The sequence below is a fragment of the Coffea arabica genome, chromosome 2c, assembly GCF_036785885.1.
Source record: "Coffea arabica cultivar ET-39 chromosome 2c, Coffea Arabica ET-39 HiFi, whole genome shotgun sequence".
NCBI classification, from domain to species: domain Eukaryota; kingdom Viridiplantae; phylum Streptophyta; class Magnoliopsida; order Gentianales; family Rubiaceae; genus Coffea; species Coffea arabica.
In genome coordinates this window covers 75,809,475-75,835,827 of record NC_092312.1, presented here as the reverse complement: position 1 = coordinate 75,835,827, position 26,353 = coordinate 75,809,475, and the positions used below count along the sequence as shown (strand labels likewise).

The 26,353-nt window shown below is 37.2% G+C and overlaps 3 protein-coding genes and 1 pseudogene across 6 annotated transcripts; 1 reads left to right on the top strand and 3 right to left on the bottom strand.

Annotated features, from left to right (window-relative positions):
• The first annotated feature begins 3,151 nt into the window (after nucleotides 1-3,151).
• On the top strand, nucleotides 3,152-12,049 carry LOC113728136 (golgin candidate 3). 4 transcript variants are annotated; one of them, XM_072076594.1, is made up of 16 exons: nucleotides 3,152-3,288; nucleotides 3,378-3,612; nucleotides 4,985-5,083; nucleotides 5,852-5,944; nucleotides 6,615-6,746; nucleotides 7,028-7,166; nucleotides 7,254-7,318; nucleotides 7,747-7,914; nucleotides 8,028-8,099; nucleotides 8,216-8,359; nucleotides 8,697-8,993; nucleotides 9,167-9,232; nucleotides 9,522-9,724; nucleotides 10,395-10,449; nucleotides 10,735-10,920; nucleotides 11,502-12,049. In XM_072076594.1, exons 2-16 carry the CDS (start codon nucleotides 3,397-3,399, stop codon nucleotides 11,829-11,831), a joined length of 2,265 nt encoding a protein of 754 aa, XP_071932695.1. In that variant the 5' UTR covers nucleotides 3,152-3,288; nucleotides 3,378-3,396; the 3' UTR covers nucleotides 11,832-12,049. The 4 variants fall into 4 exon arrangements, with proteins under 4 accessions (XP_071932695.1, XP_027108460.1, XP_027108459.1 ...); XM_027252659.2 differs by having other exon boundaries at nucleotides 3,156-3,612; nucleotides 8,222-8,359; XM_027252658.2 differs by having other exon boundaries at nucleotides 3,156-3,612.
• A 563-nt stretch (nucleotides 12,050-12,612) lies between these two features.
• LOC113728139 (reticulon-like protein B5) lies at nucleotides 12,613-15,092 on the bottom strand. The gene is made up of 5 exons (XM_027252661.2): nucleotides 14,677-15,092; nucleotides 13,855-14,035; nucleotides 13,627-13,768; nucleotides 13,272-13,341; nucleotides 12,613-13,155 (listed from the first exon to the last, which is right to left on the bottom strand). Exons 1-5 carry the CDS (start codon nucleotides 14,903-14,905, stop codon nucleotides 12,986-12,988), a joined length of 792 nt encoding a protein of 263 aa, XP_027108462.1. The 5' UTR covers nucleotides 14,906-15,092; the 3' UTR covers nucleotides 12,613-12,985.
• Nucleotides 15,093-18,963: 3,871 nt separating this feature from the next.
• LOC113724713 (probable methyltransferase At1g29790) lies at nucleotides 18,964-20,340 on the bottom strand (annotated as a pseudogene).
• Nucleotides 20,341-21,627: 1,287 nt separating this feature from the next.
• On the bottom strand, nucleotides 21,628-23,078 carry LOC113733247 (RING-H2 finger protein ATL67-like). The gene has a single exon (XM_027259510.2). The coding sequence runs from the start codon at nucleotides 22,704-22,706 to the stop codon at nucleotides 22,056-22,058; it is 651 nt and encodes a 216-aa protein (XP_027115311.1). The 5' UTR covers nucleotides 22,707-23,078; the 3' UTR covers nucleotides 21,628-22,055.
• Nucleotides 23,079-26,353: the final 3,275 nt, after the last annotated feature.

The following is a 26,353-nucleotide window of genomic DNA, read 5'->3' as shown; positions in this document are numbered from 1 at the left end:
TCAATTTGTAACTGAAATATGAGGTGTTAATTCCTATTAATGTTGGTATTTTAATATTCCTAATTTCTTAGCCTATATATAAGACATCTATCAACCAAACAAAATATATACTTTGCTATCTCTGTACTACCTTCTATTTTTCCTCCACTACTATAAGAGTTTATAGGGCAAAGAACAGTGTTAGTGTGAGGTTTCTGCCTTGCTCCAATAGTGTAGATTAGAGTAGACTATAGTGTGCAAAAGGCTGGGCTGTTGTATCTTGGAGGCGACGTGCTGAGACCTACTACACCGGAGGATACTCCGTAGGGGCGCGAATCGTCTTAAAGAGAGCGACCTAGTCCGCGCGTCAACCCATGCCAAATCAACATATTTATGGTACAAATTATTTGCATTTTTAATGCAAGATTAAGGTATGAATTTTTGTTAATTTATTTGTTAAATTTTATTAGAGAAATTATTGTGACTTATATGATTTATTTTGGTCTAGAACCAACATCTATATCATTTTAGGGTAAGGTAAACTATCGGAGACACAAAAGAATGTAGTTCCAATTTCTGATGTTTCTTACGGGAGATTTCTCAATATTGCTGGATAATTAACTTAGTCCTTGCTTTTGGATTGGTAGTAGCAGATGCTAGACAAGCACTTCTCGTCCCTCGAAAACTCGGAAAAAGTAGACAAAAATCAACACAAACATATAGACCAAAAGCAAACCACCAAATTAGTATTTAGTCATCGTAATTTATATGGTGATTGGCGTCAAAATTCAAAAGCTTATTAATCTAGATAGTATGACAGCTCTTTGCCTGCAGATTTTCGAGCCTTGGCAAGTACCCTTAGCAAGTCAAGAACACGGGTTGCACGCACAAACCTTGTCTTCAGCAGTTCGGTCTCTCCATACTAAGTCCAAGTCTAACAAACGAATTCACATCATGAGTTTGTCCTTCCCTCCAAGCAGTTAAAAATTGTTCTCCAAAGATGAGGGGACCATAGACATTGCTATGTGATACATGTTGAAATTGTCGGGCCACAGGTTGCTGTTTGTGCTATTCAAAGGAGGAAAAGGCTAAATAGCTCTTGGTTTGTTTCCACAATGGCATATGGTATGTTCATGTTTAGATGCGTTGAATTTGTAGTAGCAGTATCACACTAAACCATCCCAACACAAAAGGGAACATGAAAGTTAGTGCAGAAAGTTTCATTATCTTGGGGCCATATGCCTAGTCTTGTGAAATGGATGATTTCAACCGGACCTCATTTTCAAGATTCCCCCCAAGACAAAGACAATGCCTTCTATGCTATTCGCCATTCTGTGCATTAGCTTCAGAAATTTCCTGCCGGATAAACCATATCGTCCGTGTTGCAACTTGTGCGGCTGTTTTGGCAAGTTTAACAACTTCACAAATTTATCAAACCAATATTTTTGTTAAAAGTGTTGCTGGCAAGTGAAAATTGTGAGATCGTTCTAAGAAATATATTAGGGCCGTGGGATAAGCTTAACTTTAATATGTGATATTTGAAAGTTTGTTAAAGTTAATCGAACTTCGCATCTATATATATATATATATATATATATATATATATATATATATATATATATATATATATAAAATTTGTTAGTGTGAAATATTTATCTTGTCCCTAATTTAAGATTAAATTATATCAATTGAACTTGATATAATCATATCTGAGTTCGAGTAAGACAAAGCAAGATTGAATTCAAACTCGAGTTCAATTTTCATGAGTTTGACCAGCTCAAACTCGTCAAAAATGAAGTCAAGCTTTTTATTCATGTTCAACTAGACTGATTGCAAGCCCTAATCGGAGGTGAGTCAAAGAACGCCAAACGCTGTAAAACTTATGGACCTATCGTATGTTTCATCCCTCAGAACGTACGCTTGAACGATCCAAACTTGCTTCTTTGGGCCAGAAACGGTCGTGGCCAAGTTGGCCCAGTCCCTTGTTGGGACATATCTATGTGAATGGAGGATGATAGTCTAATGTGGATTTGTTGGTTTTGGACCAACAAGTATCTGCAACCAAAACACAATTGTTCAAAACAAATTCAATCACAAAATGGATAAAGATGATCTTACCTGAATCACATATAAAAATTTAATTTTTTGGGCTATAAAATATGTAAAGAAAAGGGTGGGGAGGGTTGGATTGGATTGGATTTTTTGGGAGAGGGATGGATTGGATGGTGCTAGATATGAAATATAAAAGAGAAAGGATTGCATATATTTTTTTTAAAAAAAAAAGAAAAGTAAAGCAAAGGATTGTAAGTTGTTTGAGAGGAGGAATATGTTGGATGGTGCGGAAGAGCAAGTGTAGATGAGAGATTTAGGAAGCTGTTAAATGATTCCATTCATCAATTTCTTTGTTATCCTTCATCTATTTTAGCTCTCAAATTGACTCCCAAATAATAAAAAGTGTCAACATTTGATCTTTGAATGTATTGGATTAGTCAAATTTCGCCCCTTCAATCCATTAGCTTTAATGGTGTAAATGAAAGAAATGATCAAAATATGATCATTTTTTTAAATTGTTGAGAGGTCAATTTGAGACTTGAAATAGATAAGGGGTACAAGATTGAAAATTAAATATTTTTTAAACTTCCTAAATAGTTACCTAACCAAAAAGAAATATATTTTTTTTTTCAAACGTCTCTCAAACCGCCTCCTTTGTTACCCAAAATTCGGAAACACGTCATCCGCCCAGTCACCGCTCCACATGTAGTTTTGATGCGCAAAACAACGGCCCAAAATCCAAATGGCCGAATTTATTACGTCACTCACTCCTCCAATTTTCGGTCACTTGGGAATCTCGGTGACATGTTTTCTATACCAATGCAATGCCACCAATAGTGTTGCGCCAAGTGTCATGTTATTATTTAAACTTGTGTTAAACTAAGCCAAGTTGAATTATTAGAAAATTAAAGTGTAAATAATAACAAGACACTTGGCGCAACACTATTGGTGGCATTGGGTTGGCATAGAAAACATGCCACCGAGGATCCCAAGTTATTTCCGGTCCGTCTTACAAATACTGAGCCTTCTTTCAACAATCCATTTAGTAATTAATTCATACAGGTAATTTATTTTCAGATCTACCCCACCTTCAATTAAAACTCCTAGAAATTAATTAAAAACTTACCCCAATTCGGTTCTTCTTCCCTCCCTCAATTAAATTGGATTACAAAAATATTACTCCCGAGTCTATATCCTTTCTCAGCTCTTTCCCCCCAAATCAATCACGGAATATTCGTTAATAATAATCGTACGAGTGTAAGCATCCTTTCTCTTTTGATAAGCTAGCAGAATTAGAAAGAAAGGAAGTAAAAATCATACTGCTATTGCTTGTGGGTATTTTTTAGTAGGAATTTATTTGGGGATATGTGGAGTTCAATCGCTAATTTGAAGGAAAATCTCAATAAAATAGCTTCGGATGTTCACCACGACGACGAGGAGATTTCCGGATATAGTTCCCCTGATCGGCAAGTTAATTCAATGTCCGATCGAAGATTTTCGCACAATTTTGCCAATTCAATCTCACCACCACCGACACATTCTCCCATTGCCAACGGCTTCGATTCCCCTTATCATTCTCAGGTTCTTATCTCTCCGTGGAATGCAAAATTGTATGATTTTGAAATTTAGGGTTCCCTCCCTTGAGAAAAAGAAATAAGTATGTAATGTTCTTAAATTGTTTGATTTGGTCGTTTGGATGATAGGATTAACTCGGAAATTAACTTGATGCGGAATATTTGGTGCAATATTTTTATGGTACACTGCAAATTGTTGTTACATGTTAATTGACTTCGTATAGTGGGTTATATCAATGCTTCCAACTGGTGATTTTTGTGATGGATGTCCATGCAAGAATTAGTTTGTGAGGCTGCAATGTGGTTTGGCTGTCTGATATAGTTGATGCTAAAGGTGGCTTAGAATTTTCCACTATTTGTAGGAGGAGAATGGAACCTAGTGAAATGTAGGGTCAGTAGGCTCAGTAAGTTCGTTCTTGCTATAAACAGATGGTGGTTTAATTCATTAATCCAATGGATCACGTACACAAAGTTCATAATTAAGCCGTTAGACTGCAGTAGAGAGAAAATGACTTGACTGAAGGGAGATTTGCATTCTATAATATGCAAGTTAGAGAAGAATTGAGGGTGAAAGGAAAGTTTGATGCTATCTTGTGAGGATGGTCTCCTTGAGTGTGTTGTAAATGGAAGATATTTTATGTTTATGTATAAAGGGACATTGATTGTCTAATTTTCATTTTTATTTTAACTGCAAAATTCAACCTTTTGTGAATTCAATGTGCAGTATTTAGTAGTTGGGTGATGGAACTCTGTTGCTGAGAATGGATACCTAATTCAAACTGATTGGGACAATATGCATAACAGCATGAACCTCATAGAATAACATGACTTCATATCCTGAAACTCCTTGGAGTTTGTTTTATATCATCAAATTAATTCTCCACTTTCAAATTTTACTGTCCCACTCATGATGCAGTTTCAATAAGACAAACTGACCCCATATAAGCTTCCATGCCCGTTGCATTTGCTGAGCCAATAATTCTGTAACTTGTTATGTGAATTAACCTGAGAAGCTTTTTAAGCAACATCAGGTATTAAATGCAGTTTACCATTTGGAGCTCTCTTGCTTATATCTTTTCAGGAATGTTTCTTTCATGCTTGCACTTCACATTTTTTGCATCCTAGGTGCTACTGAGTAACATCTTATAGCTTCAGGTTAATTCTTGCTTCCAAATGTTGATACCTTCTTCCAAACCACTGTTAACCTTATTTTGACATTGGAGGCAGATTATAGAGCCTTTCTTTTATCTGGTGGGGATATATGAACATGTTCATGTTATTATTTAAGAATTGCTTGTATTTTTTGGGATACAATAAGATGACTGGAAACAATTCATTGACTCAAAAAATGTTTCTTCTTTTTCCTATTGTTAAATCAGATTGAACAGTATCAAGCAGAGATTAAGAGACTTCGGGAATCTGAAGCAGAAATCAAAGCATTGTCCGTTAATTATGCTGCATTGCTGAGGGAGAAAGAGGTCATAATGTTGCTTGATACTTTGTCTTTATACGATTTACATTCTTTACTCTAAAACCTCCTGTCTTGTCTTTCCCACCCCAGTCCCTAACTTCTTCCCAGCATAGAGGAAAAAAAAAGACTCGAGTTAAAATGTTAATTTTTGCACTGTAAAGGGATTCACGGCAACCTCAGTACAGTCATCTGCAGTGATTTTAATGTCCATTTATTAGAATGTTTAAGGCAGCAAATTTGGTTCAATTGTTCAACCTTCTTGTTCCGGTGTGTGGTTCTTTCAGATGGTAGGTTTAAAATAACCTTAGAGGTTTGTGGGGAGTTTGACTTTGAGTTTGAAATTGAAGGCTCAATCAAGGCAATTTCCCATGACCTTGCTGTAGTATTTTCCTTAATCTGATTTTTGAAGATTCTGTTTCTTTAAAAAGAATATGGTACTTCGAGGTCACTTGGGCTTTGCTCTTTCTCATTTCTCTTTATTCTTTATCATTTGTTTGCAGTTCCGGTTCCTTGTGTTTGAAACATTTGATATTCATTACCCCAAACTATTTTGCATCTTTTGTGTTTGGAGTTAATGATCTTCATATCCTAATAACTGAATATTGATATTTGATGGTTTGATGCTTCATGGTCCTTCATGGTTTGCATTCTAGTTGTCAGCTTTGTATGGTAGGGGGTTTCTAAGTTATGTTACTTTGATTCCAAGTATCATAATTTTGGAAATCTAATGTACACGTGCTTTCTGTTGTTACGTCTAAAAGATCTCATCTGACAGGATCAAATTTTGAGGCTGAATGAGGAAAATGGGACATTGAAGCAAAATCTCCATGCAACAAATGCTGCTCTAAGTTCATCTAGAACCACCAAGGTAAGTGTTGATACCCAGAGGAAATGTATGGTAGGACATAGTCGAATAATGCAATATCCAAAAGGTGCAAACTTGTAAAATTATGTATCTGAACCTTTATTTTTTCTTGGTCAACTGGGAACTCAGTGATGTTGGTGTAACAACTCATTGTTTCCATTAACAAGATGAATGAAGTCATTTTTCCAGCTTTATTAGAGAATTATGGTGGTTTCCATGGTAATGTGTGAAATCTAGTAATCTACTAGTTTGGCAGTATTTCAAAGAGCTAGATGCTAAACATGTATAAAATTGTTCATGCCGGAAACTTGTATGAAATTATGCAAGACTGAATACCTTGAATGTATAGATTTTTATTGTTCACTTTGTCAGTTGATGCACTTAAAAGTGGAATTGTTGGTCCTCCCACCTCTACAGATATGGAGATCTTGTAACTTTATTTTGTTTCAAAGGAGCAATATTTTTTTATATGTATGTCTAGGTTTTAACTGCTGCTCTTAATTAGTTGACATTTACTACATTGAATCAGCAGTCTGTTCATGCCATTTTTTTTAATCTTATTCCTTTTATTCAGTCTATACCTATCATTGTCCTTTGGTTTTTTGTGTAAAAAGATGTCTAGAGGAACTTCTTACCTGCCATTGGTAGACTGATCTTGTTTTCAAGTCTTTAGGGAAGTAGTGACCAGTCACCCAATCGCCAGAGTAAAAGTATGGTGAAAAATCGTGCAGTTGGAAGCATATCACAGAATGGTAGTATGCCTAAACAGGATGGACAAAGCAATGGAATTGGAGGTGCTGATAAGGTATGAGCCATACCATGTAACCCAAATGAACTTTTAACAACTTTTGCCAATTTTCTGTTCCACTATCCTCCTTGTCATTGTTTTTGGCTTTCTAAGAAGAATTATAATTGAACCTGCCGTGTATACTCACTGGAGCTGAGCTCTTGATAAGTTTGTCTGCTAGACATACTTGTCCTTTCTTACATGATTGAAATCTCATTGTTCAAATATTTCTCTTTGCATTTCTGCCCTTCATTTTTGGTAATGAATAAACTTGATAACAGATGTATACATGCTTCTAGGAGCTCATAGATTTGCTGGAAGAGAAAAACAGGGCTTTGGCAGCATTTCAAGCAAGTCATGAATCAGAAGTAGAGCAATTGGGGATGGAACTGGATAGAGAACGTAGCAATTCAGAAAATATGAAAGTAAGATTAGAAGGTATGCCCAGATTTTTAGCAAATACAAATATAGTTATGGTACTATATTGTCAACTTGAATAAGTGATTTGATAATTCTTGTTCTTAGAGGAACAGAAGTTGAGTGGATCTTTTCAGCTGGAATTGAACTCATTAAAAGTGGAGAAGGATAAAGTGAGTTCTATATGTTTCTTTTTTCTGTTTTAATTTCTGTTCTTTTTAAGCTGTATTTGTGCCTGATGGCAGTTCATATGTTTCTTTTACTGGAATGTTATTGCATGCACATAGTTCATTCTGTTGTTTAGCGTACACCATAATGTAAACTCCTTTATGAAAGGTGATCTATTCTTGTAATCTAATTTGAAGTTCCCTAGGGAGGTTTATGCTGCTCTGTGTGTGTGTGTGTTTGTCTGAGAATTTACCCTGTATTTAATCAGAAGTGCAATGGAAGGCTGGACTGTGGTGACAAGCCACCACTCTACCATAGACTTGCAGTTTTCATTTCCCATTGTCTTCTTGATGTCTTCTCCAAGATTGCAACATCAATAAGGATCTGCTTGCTTCTTTTAATGTGTGAGATTTACTCCTATTTTCTTTCACAGTTGGCCTCAGAGATGACAAAAGTTCATGATGAGTTGAGCCAAAAGATATCTGAAATTAGAAGATTACAAATGGAATTGCACAGAAGAGACAATGATGAAACTGATAACATGGTGGAGAGTTTGAAAAGAACAATTTCAGACCTAGAGAAAGAAAACAGAGATCTTAAGGTTGCATTATTCTCTTAATTGCTTGAAAAAGATACTCTACTCGGTTGATTATCTTCATTCTACTTGGTTGTTTTGGATCTCATTCTTTCTATGATGTTCATCTTTCCATTTAGATTAAGAAGGATGAACTTCTGGCTGACCTGGAAGCAAGAAGGGATACTTCAGCATACAAACATCAGAGTGAGGTGCATTCATTTAAACTTTAGTAGTAACTAGTAACCTCTTTGCTTGCAATCTAATAGTTTCTTTCTTCCCTATGCTTCTTTTGATTTATTCTAAGCTAATTATGCTCGTCTAAAAGGTACAGTCATCAGAAGGTTTACCTGGGATGGAAGAAATGAAGGTAAGTTTCCAAAAGCTGGAGAAGGATTTGAAGGAAACACGCCAAGAGAGGGAAAAAGCACTGCAACAACTTAACCGTCTTAAGCAGCACTTACTAGACAAGGTTACAATATGTAATTTTAGGCACCCACTACCATTTTGTGCAGTACTTTTCTTACTTCTCTAATGTGGAAATTTTTGTTCTGCTCTAATTATTTATAGGTCTTGTTGATTCCTTTTTATCAGATCCAAGTTTATGAGTTTCTTCTTTCATTTGGTGTTCATTGCTTAGACACTTAGAGACTACGATATGGCTTTATCGGCAGTTATCATGCTTTATTGTTTTGGCAGCTTGAAATAACTACTTGCCACAACTACTTATTGCATACTTCAAATGGTTGGTGAACTAAATATTCATATATGCAGGCAAATGTGATTATGAAACTGTTCTTCTGTTTCAGGAATCAGAGGAGGCTGAAAAGATGGATGAGGATAGCAAGGTTATTGAAGAACTACGAGCAAGTAATGATTATCAAAAGTCTCAGATATTGCATTTGGAAAAATCTTTGAAGGTGGCTCTTATGAGTCAAGAAGAACTTAAAGTGTTGTATGAAAATGAAATTAAGAAGTCTAAGGAAACTATTGATGAGCTAAATAGGAAACTGCGCAGTTGTATGAGCATGATTGAGACCAAGAATGCTGAAGTACTTAACCTGCAAACTGCTCTTGGCCAGTATTATGCTGAAATTGAAGCTAAGGTAAACTAATGGGCTTCCTTGGAGATGCATAGAAGATCAGACAGAGATGTGCCCTTTTATATTCTGAAAGTAAACCTATTAATAGCTAGGGGTCGAGAATAAAAGGATACGATTTCCCAGTTTCGCTAGTGTTGTGTTTCTCTGTCATAGCTTGCTTGTTTCTTTATGTTCAGGAACGCCTGGGAGAGGATTTAACTGCAGCAAAAGAAGAATCAGCTAGACTTTCTGGGCTTTTAAAGGTTCTTTTGCTTTTCCCTTTGATTAGTTTGAGATTTCATTTCTATATCTTCTGCTAGAACTGGATCACTTGTCCTCTCCTACCTTACAGGTTTGTTGTGTCTTTCAAACTCATGTGAATCTTTATGCTACTGTCTTATTTCTGTGACTCTCTGGAAATTTATGAATTTGAAACAAGCTCTCAAATGAATTTTATTTGACATGGCCACCTGAACCCTCTCTCCTTTTCCCTTTTGTTTGAAGACAAAAAAAAGTGAAGTTTTATATCTGAAAGTGTCCATGTCTTGCCAGGAGGCTTATCAACAAGCAGATACATTAAGGGGGGAAAAGGAAAAATTGGTTGCTAATCTTTCAAAAACTGAAAGGATGCTTGCTGAAGGGAAGAACAGAGTCAATAAGCTTGAGGAAGATAATGAGAAATTACGTCGTGCCCTTGAGCATAGTATGACAAGGCTGAATAGGATGTCTGTGGACTCTGATTTTCTTGTTGATAGGTTATACTTTGACCCTAATTCTAATTCATTTGAATCTAGACATATAGTAGAGCTATTTCTTAAATTCTTTCGTTTGAGGTGTTTAATTCTTTGACCAGGCATGTAATCTACCTGTGGTGGAGTAACGAATCCCAACTCAATTTGTTGCTTGCGTTAGTAGATTTTTGCCCTTTTCTTAGAATATTGGTTTTCAGATTAAATAAATCAGGAGACCATGTTCTTTCTTTATCTGCAAGGGAATTCCCTCTTCGGTTCTATGACTATGAGAAAATGCCAACTTTTCAAGTCCACAAATTGTCCTTTCTTTTGATTGTTCTACCTTCTATAGAATTTAGAATGAATGGTGTGCTCTGGATCATGATCCTTGTGAACCCTTTACTAGTTTTCCAAACCGGGCAGAGTGTAATTTGAGATTTGCTCATTCACATCTTATTTGCATGTTTGGTACCTCTGTTTGCTTACTCAAGTATATATGTGTATTCATCATAATGCCAATTTCACTATTAAGCCAGATCTTCCAATCATTCAACTACTGGCTCATCTTGCAGATTATAAAACTCATGGGACCAACTATTAAAATAATCTTGGCGGCAATTGATGCATAGACTGCTTAATGATTTCTCTGCCAATTCTATTACTTTTTTTTTCTGACAAGTGGCACCTTTGACAGGCGGATTGTAATCAAACTATTGGTGACCTACTTCCAGAGAAACCACAGCAGAGAGGTATGATATTTCAAATACAAGATAATAGCAAATGCCAGCTGGGATTTGAATTTTGAAACACTATCTGGATCTCAGTTTGTGAATTAATAAAGCAACTATTGGAAATATAAGCTATTAAGTTGGATTTCTTCTTGAGTTGCTTGGATCAGATTTTCGTGCTCTTTATAGTAAAAAATCATAGATCTTTGAGCCAAATAAGAGCCTTGACTAGATTGTGAGACAACCAATAGCTGTGACTCATTGTCATGGTCGCAAATTGTGATCACTGCTCTAAATTACTCACAGGTTTTGGATCTAATGGTCCGCATGCTGGGATTTTCTGATGAAGACAAGCAGAGAATAGGCATTGCTCAGCAAGGAGCAGGTAAAGGTGTTGTTCGAGGTGTCTTGGGATTCCCTGGACGTCTAGTAGGTGGCATTCTTGGCAGTAGCTCGTCTGAAGCTTCATCAAACATGAGATCTGATGACCAGGTAAGTTTGTTCCTTTTGCCCTAGCACAGGAAAATAATAATCATATGGGTGTTTGTGTTTTTGCATCTGGTCTTTACTAATGGTCATCTTGGACTCATGGCTTAGATAACTGCCACGGTTAGCTGGTATGTTGTTTCCCTACCCCATGCAGAAGATTTTTATTTGCTTTTGATAATTATGATGTTGACTTTTTATGCAACGCCAAGGCCAAGGCCAAGGCCAAGGCCTTTCTTGAGTTGTTATTATTCACCAATTTAAGTTAATGTTGGGACGGATTTCTGCATTTTGTATTACTTGGAATTTGGATCTTTTTTCTAGAAACTAATTTTATTGGGTGCTGGGTCCCACAATTCGAGTGTTAGGCTGCTAATCAGGTTCTAATGGGACAAACAAGCATAATGCCCCTCATAGTTCGATATCTATCATTTTTTATTTTCAACCAAATCAGTTTTCTTAGTGCTAGAGCTTCTGTTTCTGAATACATTCCTTTGCATGTCTGGATTCCCGTCACATATGATGTCTCTCTCCAAGTTCTAGTTGTCTGATCTGGGTTACTCGTTTGCTTGCTGGAATACATCCAGTCTTTTACAGACTTGTGGGTTGATTTTCTTCTCAAGGAGACTGAAGAGAGAGAAAAAAGAGAATCAGCTGCTGCATCCAAGGAGAATCAAACCAATGGGAGTCCAAGCTCGTCAAATAATGCACCTTTATCGAATCAAACAGCTGGTGCTGCAACTGCTATTCCTAATTTTGGTAGATCAAGTATTCCCCAAGATCAAAATTTTACCACCACACCACCTCGCGGAACCATCCTGCAGTCTGAAAGTACCAATTCTGAGTTCTCGACAGTACCTCTTTCCATATCTGAACCCGGTACTCAGACTTCAAGATTGCTTCCAAGATACTCGTAACCTGCTATCGTAATATTGATGAAAGGTACAAGTTCTCAGTTTTCGTCTATGTATCCTTTTTTGTAATCATTGCAATTGGTTCATTCTATCATTCTATTCTTTTACCCCACTATACATGTGAAGCGGGTGCAGTATTTTGTGATGTGTGTAGGCCGTGCATGTAAATGAACAATATCTCTAGAATGATTTCAAAGTGAAAATTGCCAACACTTGCGATACACCACACTCTTGGATCATCACTAGACATGACCATGATATCCTCCGTTGTTTTTTCCGGAATTATCCCGTCTCCTTTCCGCTCAATAGAGGGTGCTGTCAGACGTCTAAGCTGACAAAGTTAAGCGGATTTACTTGAGTCTGGTAGGCGTCGCACTGCCGCCTACCTGAAAATCCTTTGCTTGGAAACCAAAAAATAACTAAACCAAAAACGAGCATTTGGTTGGCGTCACTGGGTAAAATTATTTCTTCCTAAAACTTGCCCAAGAGAAAAGTGTACGCAAGGATGGAAGGTTGGATCGATCGGATAGGAAGAGGGATCGACGCTAGCTGGTTCAATTGGTCCACCGTTTGGATCGATCATATCCAGCAGCGACCGGGGCACTGGATTCTCCCGAGTCTTGGAACTGTGTGATCCCAATCCGGCCAAATAGAAGAATCGGGAAGTGTGTGTCTGTATTACACCCAAATCTTAAAAAGCCTTCGCAAAGAACAACCATTGACGAAGGGGGTTGTTAACATCTTCACGAGGGCTGCAGCACCAAATTTTCAACATAAAAAACAATTCAGGCAAAACCTATACATGTTAATTCCACAATCCACATCGCACGCGTTCGACAATTATATTCCCGCACAAATGTCCAGTATTCCAGGAGCTTGAAAGACAAACAAGGGTTCCGAAATTCTGAGTGCGAATGTCTAGTGACTAAAGTAACCACCATCTATCGAGCTTGCTGCTGCTACAAGTAGGGTATCCATCAAAAAAAAAAAAAAAAAATGCAGCTAACCCATCAGATCAGTAAATTCTTCCCAAGCCACAAACCACAGGCTCCGAGCCGGAGATAAAACTAGCACGCTTTAACAAAGCAGAGAAAATAAAGCTACTCTTGAGAAACCACAGCTGATATCTGGTACCAAAGATGAGTGAATCACCACAATTATGCTCTCTTTTTGTCCTTCGAAGGTCCCCTTGGAATTTTGCTCAGAACTTTTTCATCAAAAACTGCATACTTCTTCCTGATCTCAATCATTGCCTTCTCAGCAAATGAGTCTACCTTATCCTCGTACTTCTCATAGAGTACAGGTAAGGTGTGAAGCAAGACAAAAGCTGTTCATTGACAACAAATACATCACCCCAGTTAAAGAAAGACAAACATCAACTTCAAAAATGTGAAAGACCAAAAAAAAAAAAAAGAGTAAGGGCACATATTCCGTTGTACTCACTGATGTAGAACAGTGTCAAGAAATTGCAGTAACTACCAAGAATTGAGAAGAACCACAATCCAGAGACAACCTGGCTCAACCAAAAAACAAAATTTCTCCTTATGAGTATCAATAGTCCGCAGATCATGCAGAGAGATTTGCAGAAAGAGAAAAACCTCCCTCATGATAAAAAGCTTAAACATGGCATGCGTTTATTGCAGTACATGATGGTGTAGCTTATTTAAAATTGGGACACCGCTCAACAGGCATTACTCAATTAATATTTTCATGCATTCTTACAGACGCATAACACGCAAAAGAAGCATATGTTAAAATCCAATGATCCAGCAATTTCACAGTATGACAAGTAGCTTACAGCCAAAAACTTCTTCAGGTCTCTCCCAGACGCAATTTCACGCAACACAGCAAGAGCGCGGTTAATCTCAAACCTAACAGCAGCAGCAACCTGAAGGAATGGCTCCTCTGAAAGGCGAACTTCTGGAATACGTGGAGGAGACCTGTTAAAAAAAACCAGGCAAGCTCAGTTAATAAGAAAGGTAATGAACCAGGTAAAACATTAATCATTTGAAGGGAATAATCTCACTTGTTAATGAAAGTTGTTGCATTTGACCACAAGAACAGAATTGCTAGTGCGAGAATCAGAATGTGGCAGACCAGAGTAAGTAGGTGGTACTCAAGTAGTTCAAAAAGGACCCAAACAGCGGTAGCTCCTCCAAGGACTGCAGCAGAAATCTTTTTATTCCTCCACAAGAAAACATCAGCAGCTACACCAAAGTACGCAAACCAATCAATTCTCATACATAGATGATGTCATAAGCATGCTAAAATTCCTGCATATGCAAATGGCTTTTGGCTACGCAGGACATATGACAACAACCGGAAGGCGACTTTTCACCTCTATTTAACTTCGAACCTCCCCATTTCTCACTCTAATACTGCAGCAAACATAATCCTTACACTATATATTACCCAACTGTTAAATTTCTCTCAAACATCAGATATTCTGTTCTAGTTGGCAATAAATATAACCCCAATCAACTAAAATAGGTACCACTTTTCACCCAAAAAATAAATAAATAAGAGACAGGATCTTTCTTTTATTCAACAAAACCAGTAAATGGATTATATAACCATGCTCAGTTTATATTTTCAAGAAGACAGAATATTTCAATTTTTTAACTATGCATCTTAGATCCTTAAGCATTAATTTATAGGAATTAATAAATTAAAAAGAAAAGAGTTAAAGGCAGTAGATACAGTCATGTATTCCCAAAAAAAGATCCCTACCATCTGGAAAAGAAGAAAAAACTACTTGCAAACTCCCAAATAAACTAGAAAGTTTAACACCAAAAAAAAAAAAAATTACAAGAAACAGATTCAGCAGTGTATTAGGTGGTAACCATACGTTTGCCTCCACCGAAAACCTGGTGAACTGGTTTCTCCCTTCCGAACAGCCTGAAAATCTTATCCTTCACCGAAGTCGGGGAAGATGCCGGCTTCGATTTCACCTTCTTCTCAGAGTCCGACTCAGACGACGCGGATGACGACGAATCATGGTCTCCGTGAACCTTCTCCGCTGGTTTCTCAATCGAAGTCTCTTCTTTTTTGTCCAAATCCTCCGCGTGGTCAGCCATTTCAGGTATCCAAAAACCCTTGCTCTTCAAAATTTATTTTATTTATATTATTTTTTTGGAAACACTCCTACTTCAAAACGAAAATTGCAACGAAAAAGGAAACTTGGGAAGTGGAGAAGTGCCGAGCCTTTTGGTTTATATCGATGGGGTGGCTCGGGTTGGTCCGAAGCTTAGGTCCGGAGGATTTCGAAATGAAAGAAAAAGGTTTCGGTAGTGGGGTTTATCGAGGAGATTAACGGCGTCAGGGGGGTTTTGACGTCCATGGACTCTTTTTTTTTTTTTTTTTTTTTTCCTTTCAAAAAGGAAACAAAAACTTTTTCCGTCTCTAGGGCTTGGAAATGATCGGCTTATTTGGATTGTTTGTTTCCGTCGAAAAATATTGTCGTTTTTCGTGATCACATTTTTCTATCACCTTTTTCCTTCACATATATCAAATCGCTACAGTAATTTTTTCATGAAAAATGACGCAAAAATACAATTCAAACATCTAACCTTCATTTTTCATTTTTAACGAAGAATTGTGAACCTATCAATTCTAGATTCGAACTGCACATTTTACCAACCGTTGTTGATGAATTACGGTTCAAATTGGAAAGTTCAGCACTTTTATTTTTATACCGAGAAATAGTTTTCATTGTATATTTTCCAGTTTTGACTTAGAATTTTTTTTTTTTTTTTTTGGTATCAAATCAAGATTGAGTTGCTGTCAATTATTTGATGGAAAAAGGCTAGTGTTCTCTCGGGTAATATTTGTTAAAAATGAGCTTACTTTTCAATCTTTGATGGCTTTTCTTAAATACACTATAGAGGGTTAAGAGGAAATGAGCTAAATTTATGTGCATTTCTTCCTTCAAAAGAAGTACATGTACTTTTCATTGTGACTTGTATTTCTAATTAGCACATCGAAATTAGCATTCGATTTAGTTATGAGTTTTTCGTGTAAGAAAATGTGCTCATAACATATCATGCTTTTAAAATGTAGAAGGCCGCAGGTTAACAATAAAGAAAATGAATGTTAGAAGTCACTACTGTGTATTTTATGAAATAGAACAAAATAATTAACATACAACCATTTATGAAATTTTCTTATGTAAAAATACATAAAGGAAACTTTGGCCGGGCTGAGGTTGAGGGATGGGACTTGGGAGCGATGCTATTTGGACTATTTGTTTTACTTTTTAAATTTCACCCCTCCCTAGTTAAAAGGAAAAAAAAATGGGAAGAAGCCAATTTATGAAATACAAGGGACTAAACAAAAAACTGTAACGTACAACCATTTATGAAATTTTCCAAACATGGAAATGAATACATAATTGAACTCTTGGGTGGGGGTGGGGGCGGCGCTATTTGGACTGTCTATCGAGTAAGGAAGGAATGGCTGGCTATAATAAGGTTGCTTTATGCGAGGGGGGCACCGACCAGGACCAGGTAAGATAGAGGACACGTGTCGACCTGATGCTGGGATGAGGACATCTTACTTTATAGTAGGCTTTGGCGGTACAGATTGGATTTTCACACACCCAAGCCCAAGTGGAATGAATTTCTTCTTCACTTGCATTTTTTTTTTTAATGCAAGAACGATCGCGCAATTTTGTTAATCTAATTTTGTTGTGGTATTTTCAGTAATTTCTTTTGTTGAAAAAGAACGATCCCGCAATAAATCACAAGAAGTTGATAAGCTAACAGTATAATAATTAGGTAATTGAAACTGTTGTCCAAAAAACTTTCTTTGGTGTAGCATGCCTCTGCCTTATATCGGGAAGTCTGTCCAATTTATCAGAAGATTTCCTTCAATACAACGTGCTCACGCCTTATATTGAAGGGTCTTCAATTCAGCGTTTTTTTTTAATGCATATTTCTTCCTCTTTTTTTTTTTTTTTTTTTGGAAACTGATATAGTCTGTAAATAAGCATACGTTAGGATTTCTTTTAACAGTTTTTATTACTTTTATCAAACTTTATTGAATTGCACCAATAAAATTAAGAGTTTTCTCTCATTTTTCGAACCTTTGATTTGAATTCAAAAAATTGTTTGAGTGACTTTTTTGCTTTAGATTGCCTTTTCATATCAATTTTGCTTTGGACATAAAAATGTATCTGCTTTGGACTAGGGCTACAAACGAATCGTACCGCTCGCGAGCGGCTCGAGTCAAGCTCGAGTCGACCTCAATATTAATCGAGCTCGAACTCAGAATATTAAGCTTGTTAGCTCGTGAGCCGGCTCGCGAGTTTGGGTATATATATATTTTATTTTTATTTAATAATAAAATTAAGTTTGGGTATATATATATTTTTTTATTTTTTATTTTCATAGTAAAATTACGTATATATCATTAATATTTTACTATTTATTAAGAAAAAAATATTATTTTATTTATTTTTTTAAAAATAAAATAATTATTTTTAATTTTTTTTCGAACTCGACTTTGGCTCGACTTGATTCGAGTCGAGCTCGAAATTTGCCGGCTCGTCGAGCTCGAGCTTGGTAAAATTTAGTCAAGACTCGGCTCGATTAGCTCAAAACTCGACTCGGCTCGACTCGTTTGCAACCCTACTTTGGACGGAAGAAAGCAGTAGGCCTTGAATTTCGGCGTGTTAACTTGAAGACGTGATTGGGTCAAATTTGCAGGGGGTGTTGTTGGGCTTCATCACATGTCCATGACGAGAACTAGAGGAAAGATTACTTTGTAATTTCAATTTTTTTGACTTTTTGTTCCTAATTAGTATATATACTGATAGTATATATACCTTCATCGTTACATAATTTTATTTTGAATTTAAATTTTACATATGTATCATACATTCAATCATGATAGTGTATACACTGTTAAAGCTATTGTTCCAAGACAAGAAAGGAAGCACACAAAGTATAAAAATAAAACAGAAGAAACAGAAATTACTAGGCAACTTTCATTTCATTTCTTTTTCCCCCATGAATGCAGATACTTTTCTTAAAGAATAGTACTATCAAGATGTAAAGGATCTATCATGGACCAAGCTTCATTATTTTCATAGCGATCCCTCAGATCCAGTTGGAAAGGAAACAAAAGCTCGTTGGAAAGTTACATGCATCATTCCTTGGGCATATTACAGCTTGGATATCTACAAAAAGAAAACCCATAACGCCTGCTAAAATGCAAGTCAAACAGACGCTCTGTTGAAATTGGTAGTGAAATGTGCCGACAATCAAGTCTGGACACAGAAAACTTATGTCGTCGAATATTCTGGCAAAATCATGACCCAAACGAATGCAATTGCAAGAGAAAAGCCCACTATGAACATCATATTTTCTGACCCTGTTTCTCGAAAAAGACAGCAAAGTAGCCATTTGCACCACAACGCTATATGCATTCATTTATTCCAGGGATCATATTGTTTGTTTGGATAGAGTATTATTTGAAATATTATTTAGAATAATTATTTTAGTATTTTTTTTACTATTATTAATCACAGACATTCGCATCCGTTTTACGGTCTGCGATTAATCCTGTTCGAAGCCGCGTCGGGCCCCTTGTACGGGGAAGCTCTGCCAACGTTGTTTTTTCCATCCCCATGCATTTCGAACCCGAGATCTCATGGTTAAGGGATGTAAGTCCCTTTCATTTGTACCAACATTCCTTGGTAATTACTTTAGCACTTTTTGTGATATGATATATGTTAAATAAAAAAATGGTTGAAAATATAAAAAGGTAGGTTGAAAAATGTGTTTATAATGCAAGCGAAATATTATTTGAAAAAAAATGAGATATCCAGAATGGCAGCTCATGAAATGCTTTCCATTGCATTATGCTGTTGGCACTAGAACTTCTCGTGAACCGATTAAATTTAGATTGGTAAGAATTTTGTCAAGAAACAATGCCAATGCGGTCCTTGTATTTTGTTATATGAGTATATGGCGTGACAAATCATGGTATGATCTTATTCTCTTCCACTCTTCACATACTCAACTGCTATCATACCTCTTCTGTCAAAGATATTTCACGGGAATGGCAGTTTAAAAGATAAAACGCATTACCTATACTTGGACAAATTTAGCAGCTTTGAGGTTGGACAAAATGATCAGAATGGCCTAGGTAGTTTCTCTAGGACAGCAGAGAAGAAAACCTCCTGATCATGTCTGTCGAGCTTTGGGACTATAATCCACCTATGCTTCTTGTGCCTTGGCATCTTAAAAGCTTAGTTATTCAGGTCCTCCTCCAAACAGAAGAAGCTATCAATCCATAGAACTACCCCTGGCCTCAAAACTCTGTCCCAATCATGTAGTACAAAACCCAGCAGCACGAAATCAATCCATCCATCAAGAAACCTTGTTGTGTGAATCAAATCCAAAGTATTATCAAAGAAGGGAAGCCTCTGATTAATGGTCAAGTAAAGAGGGATCAATCCACGGCGAGCAATCATTTCATTGAAGGGTGCCCCAATATTTTATTAATTGTTGCAGAAACTATTGTGACATTAAATTCCCTCGCTCTTGCGGCAAATGTACCTGTACCAACACTAAAATCAAGTCCAATCCTGATTTCTCCTGGCATCAACTCAAGCACTTCAGGGATCGTAAAATCTGCTGTCAGGTTGAAAGCCGGATCCTATATGAGGGTTTAATCCACCGGAACATCTCATGATGAGTAAGGCTAAAACAGTCTGCGCACTTGAAGAAACCTTTACCAGTGGAATTCTGAGCCAGGCAAGCAAAGTTCTTGCATTTATATTTACTCCAACGGACATTTCGATCATCGCGAAGCGTCCACAAGGACTGATCAATTGGATATTGTTTACCATATAACTTAGGAGCTGTAGCAAAGCATCTCCTCCTTTGTAAGGGATCACAACCATGAACCATCAACTTCTGAGCCAATTTCCAATCATCATTGCAAATTTCACCAACGTCATAGTCCATGTACTCTTCAAGATCTCTCTTCATGGCAAAACAAGCATGGCCAATGCTGGTGAATGTGCCATTATCCCCTATGAAATTCTGCTTTCTGAGTCTGTTAGGTTTGATCCTCACGTACTTTCGAATTTCTTCTATCACAAAGAAGTCAGCTAGTTCATCATGTTGTTCTTTTCGTCCTGAGCCTGTCATGGGATGCACTACTTTGTAATTGCCATCTTGATCATGAGCCTCATAATTGGCAGACATAGACATCTTAACTGACTCAACAAGACCCAAAATATCAGCAAGAAAGACAGCATATCCTGTTGGAGACGGTGATTCATGAGTCAATTCTTTCATACTGTCAATTTCTTGTTGAACTTTTTGAGTAAGAGTGGCTAAGGTTGCCTTGATCTCATTTTCATAATTACTAGAAGTTTTGGGGTTGTTGCGCTTGCAGAAGGTGCTAGAGATTACCGAAGGTCTAAGAGAACAGAAATTTGACAAGGTAGCAATACAAATCAGTACCTAGTACCATAATAAACCTGTGTGAACCTCTCCATGCCCTGAATTTTCCTTTGATATTTATTTCGCGCATCTGGCTTGCCAGGGGAAAGAAGAACAGATAGAAGATTACAAATTTTAATTTCTGAATAAAGAGTGGAACTTTTTGAGTTCTTCTGAAAATAGATGGACACGAGCACTCGAACATTCCAAAATGAGATTGCAGATACTTAAAGTTTTGATGCGAACTCCACATCAAAATTCACAAGCCGAACTTTCCTGTGAAGCAGGACTTGACGCTAGAAAAAAGCGAAAAAGGGTTGCAAGTTTTGGGGTTGATAGTGGTGGACTGGATTGTGTCTGACTCGGATTATCTGCCATAGAATGAAGAAATTGAGATGATCATCTTGAGATTGGAGACCGCATGTTCCACTTCCTTACAATCCAAGAAACTTTCAGTTTCAGGGATAGATTTTCTAGGCCCTCCAACTCCAATGTTAAAATGCTTCATCATGATAGTTTGATGATGTCTCTTTTTGACTTGTACTCAATTAAAGAAGTCCGCAATTTCAAGTAGCAAAAGACAAAAGAAGGCTTGAGCAAGTGCTAGCTGATGCTAGCATAAAATAAAGCTTGGCTTGGATGAACCAACGCTTTAAATTATTTGGTAAAAACCAGTTGCTTTCAGCTAAAGTTACATAGCAGATCCGACTATGCAGTTTATTTATGACCTCGTACTATCAGTTAGCTCGGAGAACTCCTCCAACTGTCCCTTCAAAAAGAAAAAAACCTCCTCCAACTGTAGCCAAATGTGTTCCTGAAAATTGGGAGACAATTCAATTCATCCGATCGAACTGTTTTGACAGCCTTTGCTCAGCATATCTCTACACACCTTAGAACCTACTGACCTGTTACAAACTAACCACGCAGGCCCCTCATCGAATCTCTCTCTAGTTGGGCTCAATGCCCCTGAACTGTTTGCTTGCAAATGCTATCTTAGAAAAAAGATTAAGAAAAGAAGAAAAAGTAGCAGCTCCTCGTAAACCGAATTAGTCAGCAGAGCAGTGAGGTACAACTTGGGATTGATTTAGAATCTTCCTGATGCTGTAGGTTTGGGATTAGATTATTGGATTGGATGCCAATAGGAAGCGAAAAGTGAAAAGCAAGTAAAGTTGGTCAATTTGTAACTAACGTATCAAAAGTGTCCAAGAACATGTTCTTCTCTTCCCCCTAGAAGCAACAGTAGCAGAATTCTAACGTTGATGGCCACAAAGAAAATAGATGGGCACCATCACCATGTTAGAATAAGAATAATGGAGAATTGGAGTGCACATTGAAAGGGCGAATGAAGAAAATGGAATAATGCTGCACAATCAATCAAAATGAGACAATTAAAACGGAAGGCAGAGATTGTAAGCAGGCGATTCTCGAAAATTTTACAGTTCGTAGTGCTACTGCTGCTAGAGAACAAAATATCAGGCATGAATCACATCAATTCCCCCTAGCAGCTTGATTTATCCCAAAGAGTTGCATTGCATCAGAATCACCTACAAACTCTCTGCAAACATGAATTTTTTGCAATCCAATACTGCTGTATTCCCAACTCTGCATTTTACATCGACCTAAAACAAAAATCCAATTCTCCTTCCCTCTCGAGAAGGAAATTACAAAAAGCGAAAAAAAAAAAAAAAAAAAGGAAGAACCGCTGGCATCAGCAGTTGAACAAACCACCCAGGTAAGCAAAAGGCACAAGAGTCAAGAAAATGGCGCGTGATCACGACCTCCTCCGTCCGCCGGAATATTGGGAAAGTGGGACCACCTCCGACAACGGCGTAGAGAGCGGCGTCGGGAGCGGGGAGTTCCGGCAAACGGGGCACGAGGCGTTGAGCTTAAGCCACGCGTCAATACAAGTGACGTGAAAATAATGCTTACAGTCCGGTAACAACCTTAACATCTCCGATTCCTTATAATCACACAAGCATATCGAGCACACCGGATCATTCCCCGCACAAAAACTCGCGTTTATTTTGGAAAAATGGAATTTCGGGTAGGAATTAATAACGGCCTGGTCCAGTCCAACGACGGCGTTTTCGGAGGAGGAAACTTCGTCGTCGTTTTCATCCTCGGTTACGAAGATTATACGGGGGAGGTAGATGCTGGTCTCGTTGGGGTTATTACTGGGATTATGGGGGCCGGATTGGGAGTCAAAACGGCGGCGACGGCGAGCAGCGGCGGAGCGACAGCAGATGTAAGAGGCGAGGAGGACGGTGGAGAGGAGGACCAGGAAGCCGAAAGCGATGGCGATGGCGTAGCCGAGGCCGACGCTGCCGAGTTTCTCGGCGAGAGAGGTCTTGGTGGTAGGGGCTAGAGGTGGTGAAAGCGACAGAGGTAATGGCCGTAGGGGTGGTGGTGGAGGGGTGGACATTGGGAGAAAAGGGGTTGAAGGGTGGGGGAATGGTCCATTTGAATTGAAAGAAAGAAAGAGAAAGGGGAAAATTGGGGGATTGGGTTAAGTGAGAGAGGAGTGAGGGGGATGGGGTGGGTGCTGCATTTAATACTTGGGGCGTTTGAGGGGGCTCTGCTCTGCTGGGGCGAGAATGGAAGTTCGGAAAACGGAGGAGGTCATTTAATGGCCAACATGGTGGGATGATGGCGATCACTTTCCTGCCTTTCTTTGGCTACTGCTTCTTTTTGGAATTTTCGGAATTTGAGCCAAAACCCTCAAAGTCTCCGCTCCACTCTTCTTCTTTCTCTTTGGTTGGAGTCCAAAAAAACTCACATAAATTTCTTTCTATGAGTCCTTTCTTTCAAATTGACTCTCTCTCTCTTTTTTTTGTCGTTTCAATTTTCTCATACAGGCCCTTCCTGGGTAGCTCAGCCGGTCACCACATGCGGTAGTATCCCGTAGGTCACCGGTTCGAGTCCCAGTAACGAAAAATGGGGTAATCCAACAATCCGAATAAGGGTTGGGGCCTGAAGTGGGGCCAGGTCCTTTTGTTTGACAAAAAAAAAAATTTTTCTCATACAGAGAGTGTATTAGTGGTAGTACTGTACTGATAAGTGTGGCAAAAAGAAGAAAGGGCCATTTAAATTGAGCCTACAATTATTTATATAGCACAAATAGACGGTAAGAGAGAAGGTCAAAACATAAATAAATTTGGACAGCAACTAGCAAGCAGGAGTAGGACAGCTCGCTTGAAAATGGATAGTAGTGATTTAACATACGAAATATGTACGATCACGAGATTAAATGTATTTTTGATAAGATAAGAAAGTAGGACAAGTAGTCATATATTTTTATCTGCTGTTTTTTTCTCCCTCCCCTTTATCTCAAAAATTTCTTGAGCATTACTAGTTGAAAAATGTATAAGGATAATTTGAATAGCAAGTAGGGGTATTTAAGATGCACCAAAATTGTTTTTACCGAAATTTGCGAGCATTTTGGAGAACATAGTAGTGCCACGTCTGTTTTTGGTACACACAAAAAAAAAAAAAAATGAAAGAGGATTGATACTTCCGTGGGCACCCGTTAATATATATTTCAGGTGTATTAGATTTTTGGAAAGATAAGATTAATTGAGAAAGTGTATAAATGTAAGTAGACCCGTCGATCGGGCCATTTGAGCTGGATTTTAATTTGTCCAATCTCGGCTCATACAGTTAGTACCACTTTTGAATTTCGTGTTGATAAATGTGAAACTCATATTTCACTCACAAAATATTCGAATTGTGAGCCCAATTCGAATTTAGTCCAAACTCATTTATTGATAACATCCATATGATCACAACATTATAACTATGCACGAACTAATAAAAGTTTATTAAAAATATATAAAAATCAATAATTTTTCAACAACAATATATCCAATATAGTTCAAGGTATATGTAATAAAACACGATCAACCTAAAATGAATGGAGCATTCAATCCTATGATTTTTTTTCCTCTTTTGGTATATTCATCTCTTGAAATTGATCGATGATTGTTTGCTTGTAAGTCCTAACCATATGAAATTGTATAGCCTTCTAAAAGACTCTTGATTTTACACAAATTTCCCTTGTGATCCGCTAAAAGAATTATAAAAAGAAAAAAGTGCAGGCGCATAGTTCTGACTAGGGTTACAAACGAATTGAATGGGTCGAGTCAAGCTCGAGTCGAAATCGAGCTCGAACTCGAGCTCAAAATATTAAGCTTGCGAGCTCGAGTATATATATATATAATTTTTAATTTTTTTATTTTAAGTATATATATTTATTTTCTTATTTTAATAGTAAAATTACATATATATCCTTAATATTTTATTATTTATTAAAAAAATATTATTTTATTTAATTTTTAAAAAATAAAATCATTATTTTTTATTTTTTTTCGAACTCGAGATTCGAGTCGAGCTCGAGCTTTAAATTGGCGGTTCGTCGAACTCAAGTTCGAGTTTGGTAAAATTTAGTCGAGACTCGGCTCAATTAGTCCAAAACTCGACTCGACTCGACTCGACTCGTTTGCAGCTCTAGTTCTGGTCTAATTGATCTTCCATGTAATCTTGGGCGTGAAAAGTTTTATTACTGTGACTGGCAAAGCCGAACGACTATTTCAAGCCTTCGAGTGACACATATTAAAAAGAGTTTTCTAACGAGTGCCTAATTGGATATTCATTAATATATTTAAATCATATCTAATTTATAATGTAGATGCACCCTAACCATTATCATCTTTCATTACATTTCAACACATTTTCTAATTATAATTATTATTTTCCTTACATTTATACACTTTCTAAATATTTATATATGGTGGCATACATATGAGTACTTGAGCGGCACTGGCATTGCTAGTTAGCCAACAATCTGGCATTATTAGATTAAAGAGATGTTTTTTTAGCTGTAAGTGAGATTTGAACCCCCCACTTACAGGCCAAGAAGGAACTGAGCCAGTCTCAGTGGTTAAATAATTTGTGTATCCAAACACACGTGAAATCATTTCATGAATAAAACTTTGGTCAAGCTGTCAATTTGTGGCTCTTTCATCTTTTACCTACTACCATGTTTAATGGTAAAATTTAATCGAGACTCGGCTCAATTAGTCTAAAACTCGACTCGACTCGACTCGTTTGCAGCTCTAGTTTGGTCTAATTGATTTTCCATATAATCTTGGGCGTGAAAAGTTTTATTACTGTGACTGGCAAAGCAGAACGACTATTTCAAGCCTTCAAGTGACACATATTAAAAAGAGTTTTCTAACGAGTGCCTAATTGGATATTCATTAATATATTTAAATCATATCTAATTTATAATGTAGATGCACCCTAACCATTATCATCTTTCATTACATTTCAACACATTTTCTAATTATAATTATTATTTTCCTTACATTTATACACTTTCTAAATATTTATATATGGTGGCATACATATGAGTACTTGAGCGGCACTGGCATTGCTAGTTAGCCAACAATCTGGCATTATTAGATTAAAGAGATGTTTTTTTAGCTGTAAGTGAGATTTGAACCCCCCACTTACAGGCCAAGAAGGAACTGAGCCAGTCTCAGTGGTTAAATAATTTGTGTATCCAAACACACGTGAAATCATTTCATGAATAAAACTTTGGTCAAGCTGTCAATTTGTGGCTCTTTCATCTTTTACCTACTACCATGTTTAATGGTAAAATTTAATCGAGACTCGGCTCAATTAGTCTAAAACTCGACTCGACTCGACTCGTTTGCAGCTCTAGTTTGGTCTAATTGATTTTCCATATAATCTTGGGCGTGAAAAGTTTTATTACTGTGACTGGCAAAGCAGAACGACTATTTCAAGCCTTCAAGTGACACATATTAAAAAGAGTTTTCTAACGAGTGCCTAATTGGATATTCATTAATATATTTAAATCATATCTAATTTATAATGTAGATGCACCCTAACCATTATCATCTTTCATTACATTTCAACACATTTTCTAATTATAATTATTATTTTCCTTACATTTATACACTTTCTAAATATTTATATATGGTGGCATACATATGAGTACTTGAGCGGCACTGGCATTGCTAGTTAGCCAACAATCTGGCATTATTAGAT

Bases quoted from the DNA above. Each gene is read 5' to 3' on its own strand.
- LOC113728136 (XM_072076594.1), top strand. From the start codon at position 3,397: ATGTGGAGTTCAATCGCTAATTTGAAGGAAAATCTCAATAAAATAGCT. The intron at 3,613-4,984 runs GTTCTTATCTCT...TTGTTAAATCAG, and splicing joins ATTCCCCTTATCATTCTCAG to ATTGAACAGTATCAAGCAGA. The intron at 7,167-7,253 runs GTATGCCCAGAT...TCTTGTTCTTAG, and splicing joins TATGAAAGTAAGATTAGAAG to AGGAACAGAAGTTGAGTGGA.
- LOC113728139 (XM_027252661.2), bottom strand. From the start codon at position 14,905: ATGGCTGACCACGCGGAGGATTTGGACAAAAAAGAAGAGACTTCGATT. The intron at 14,036-14,676 runs GTATGGTTACCA...ACTTTGGTGTAG, and splicing joins GGTTTTCGGTGGAGGCAAAC to CTGCTGATGTTTTCTTGTGG. The intron at 13,769-13,854 runs GTGAGATTATTC...TTTTTTTAACAG, and splicing joins GCAACAACTTTCATTAACAA to GTCTCCTCCACGTATTCCAG.
- LOC113733247 (XM_027259510.2), bottom strand. From the start codon at position 22,706: ATGTCCACCCCTCCACCACCACCCCTACGGCCATTACCTCTGTCGCTT.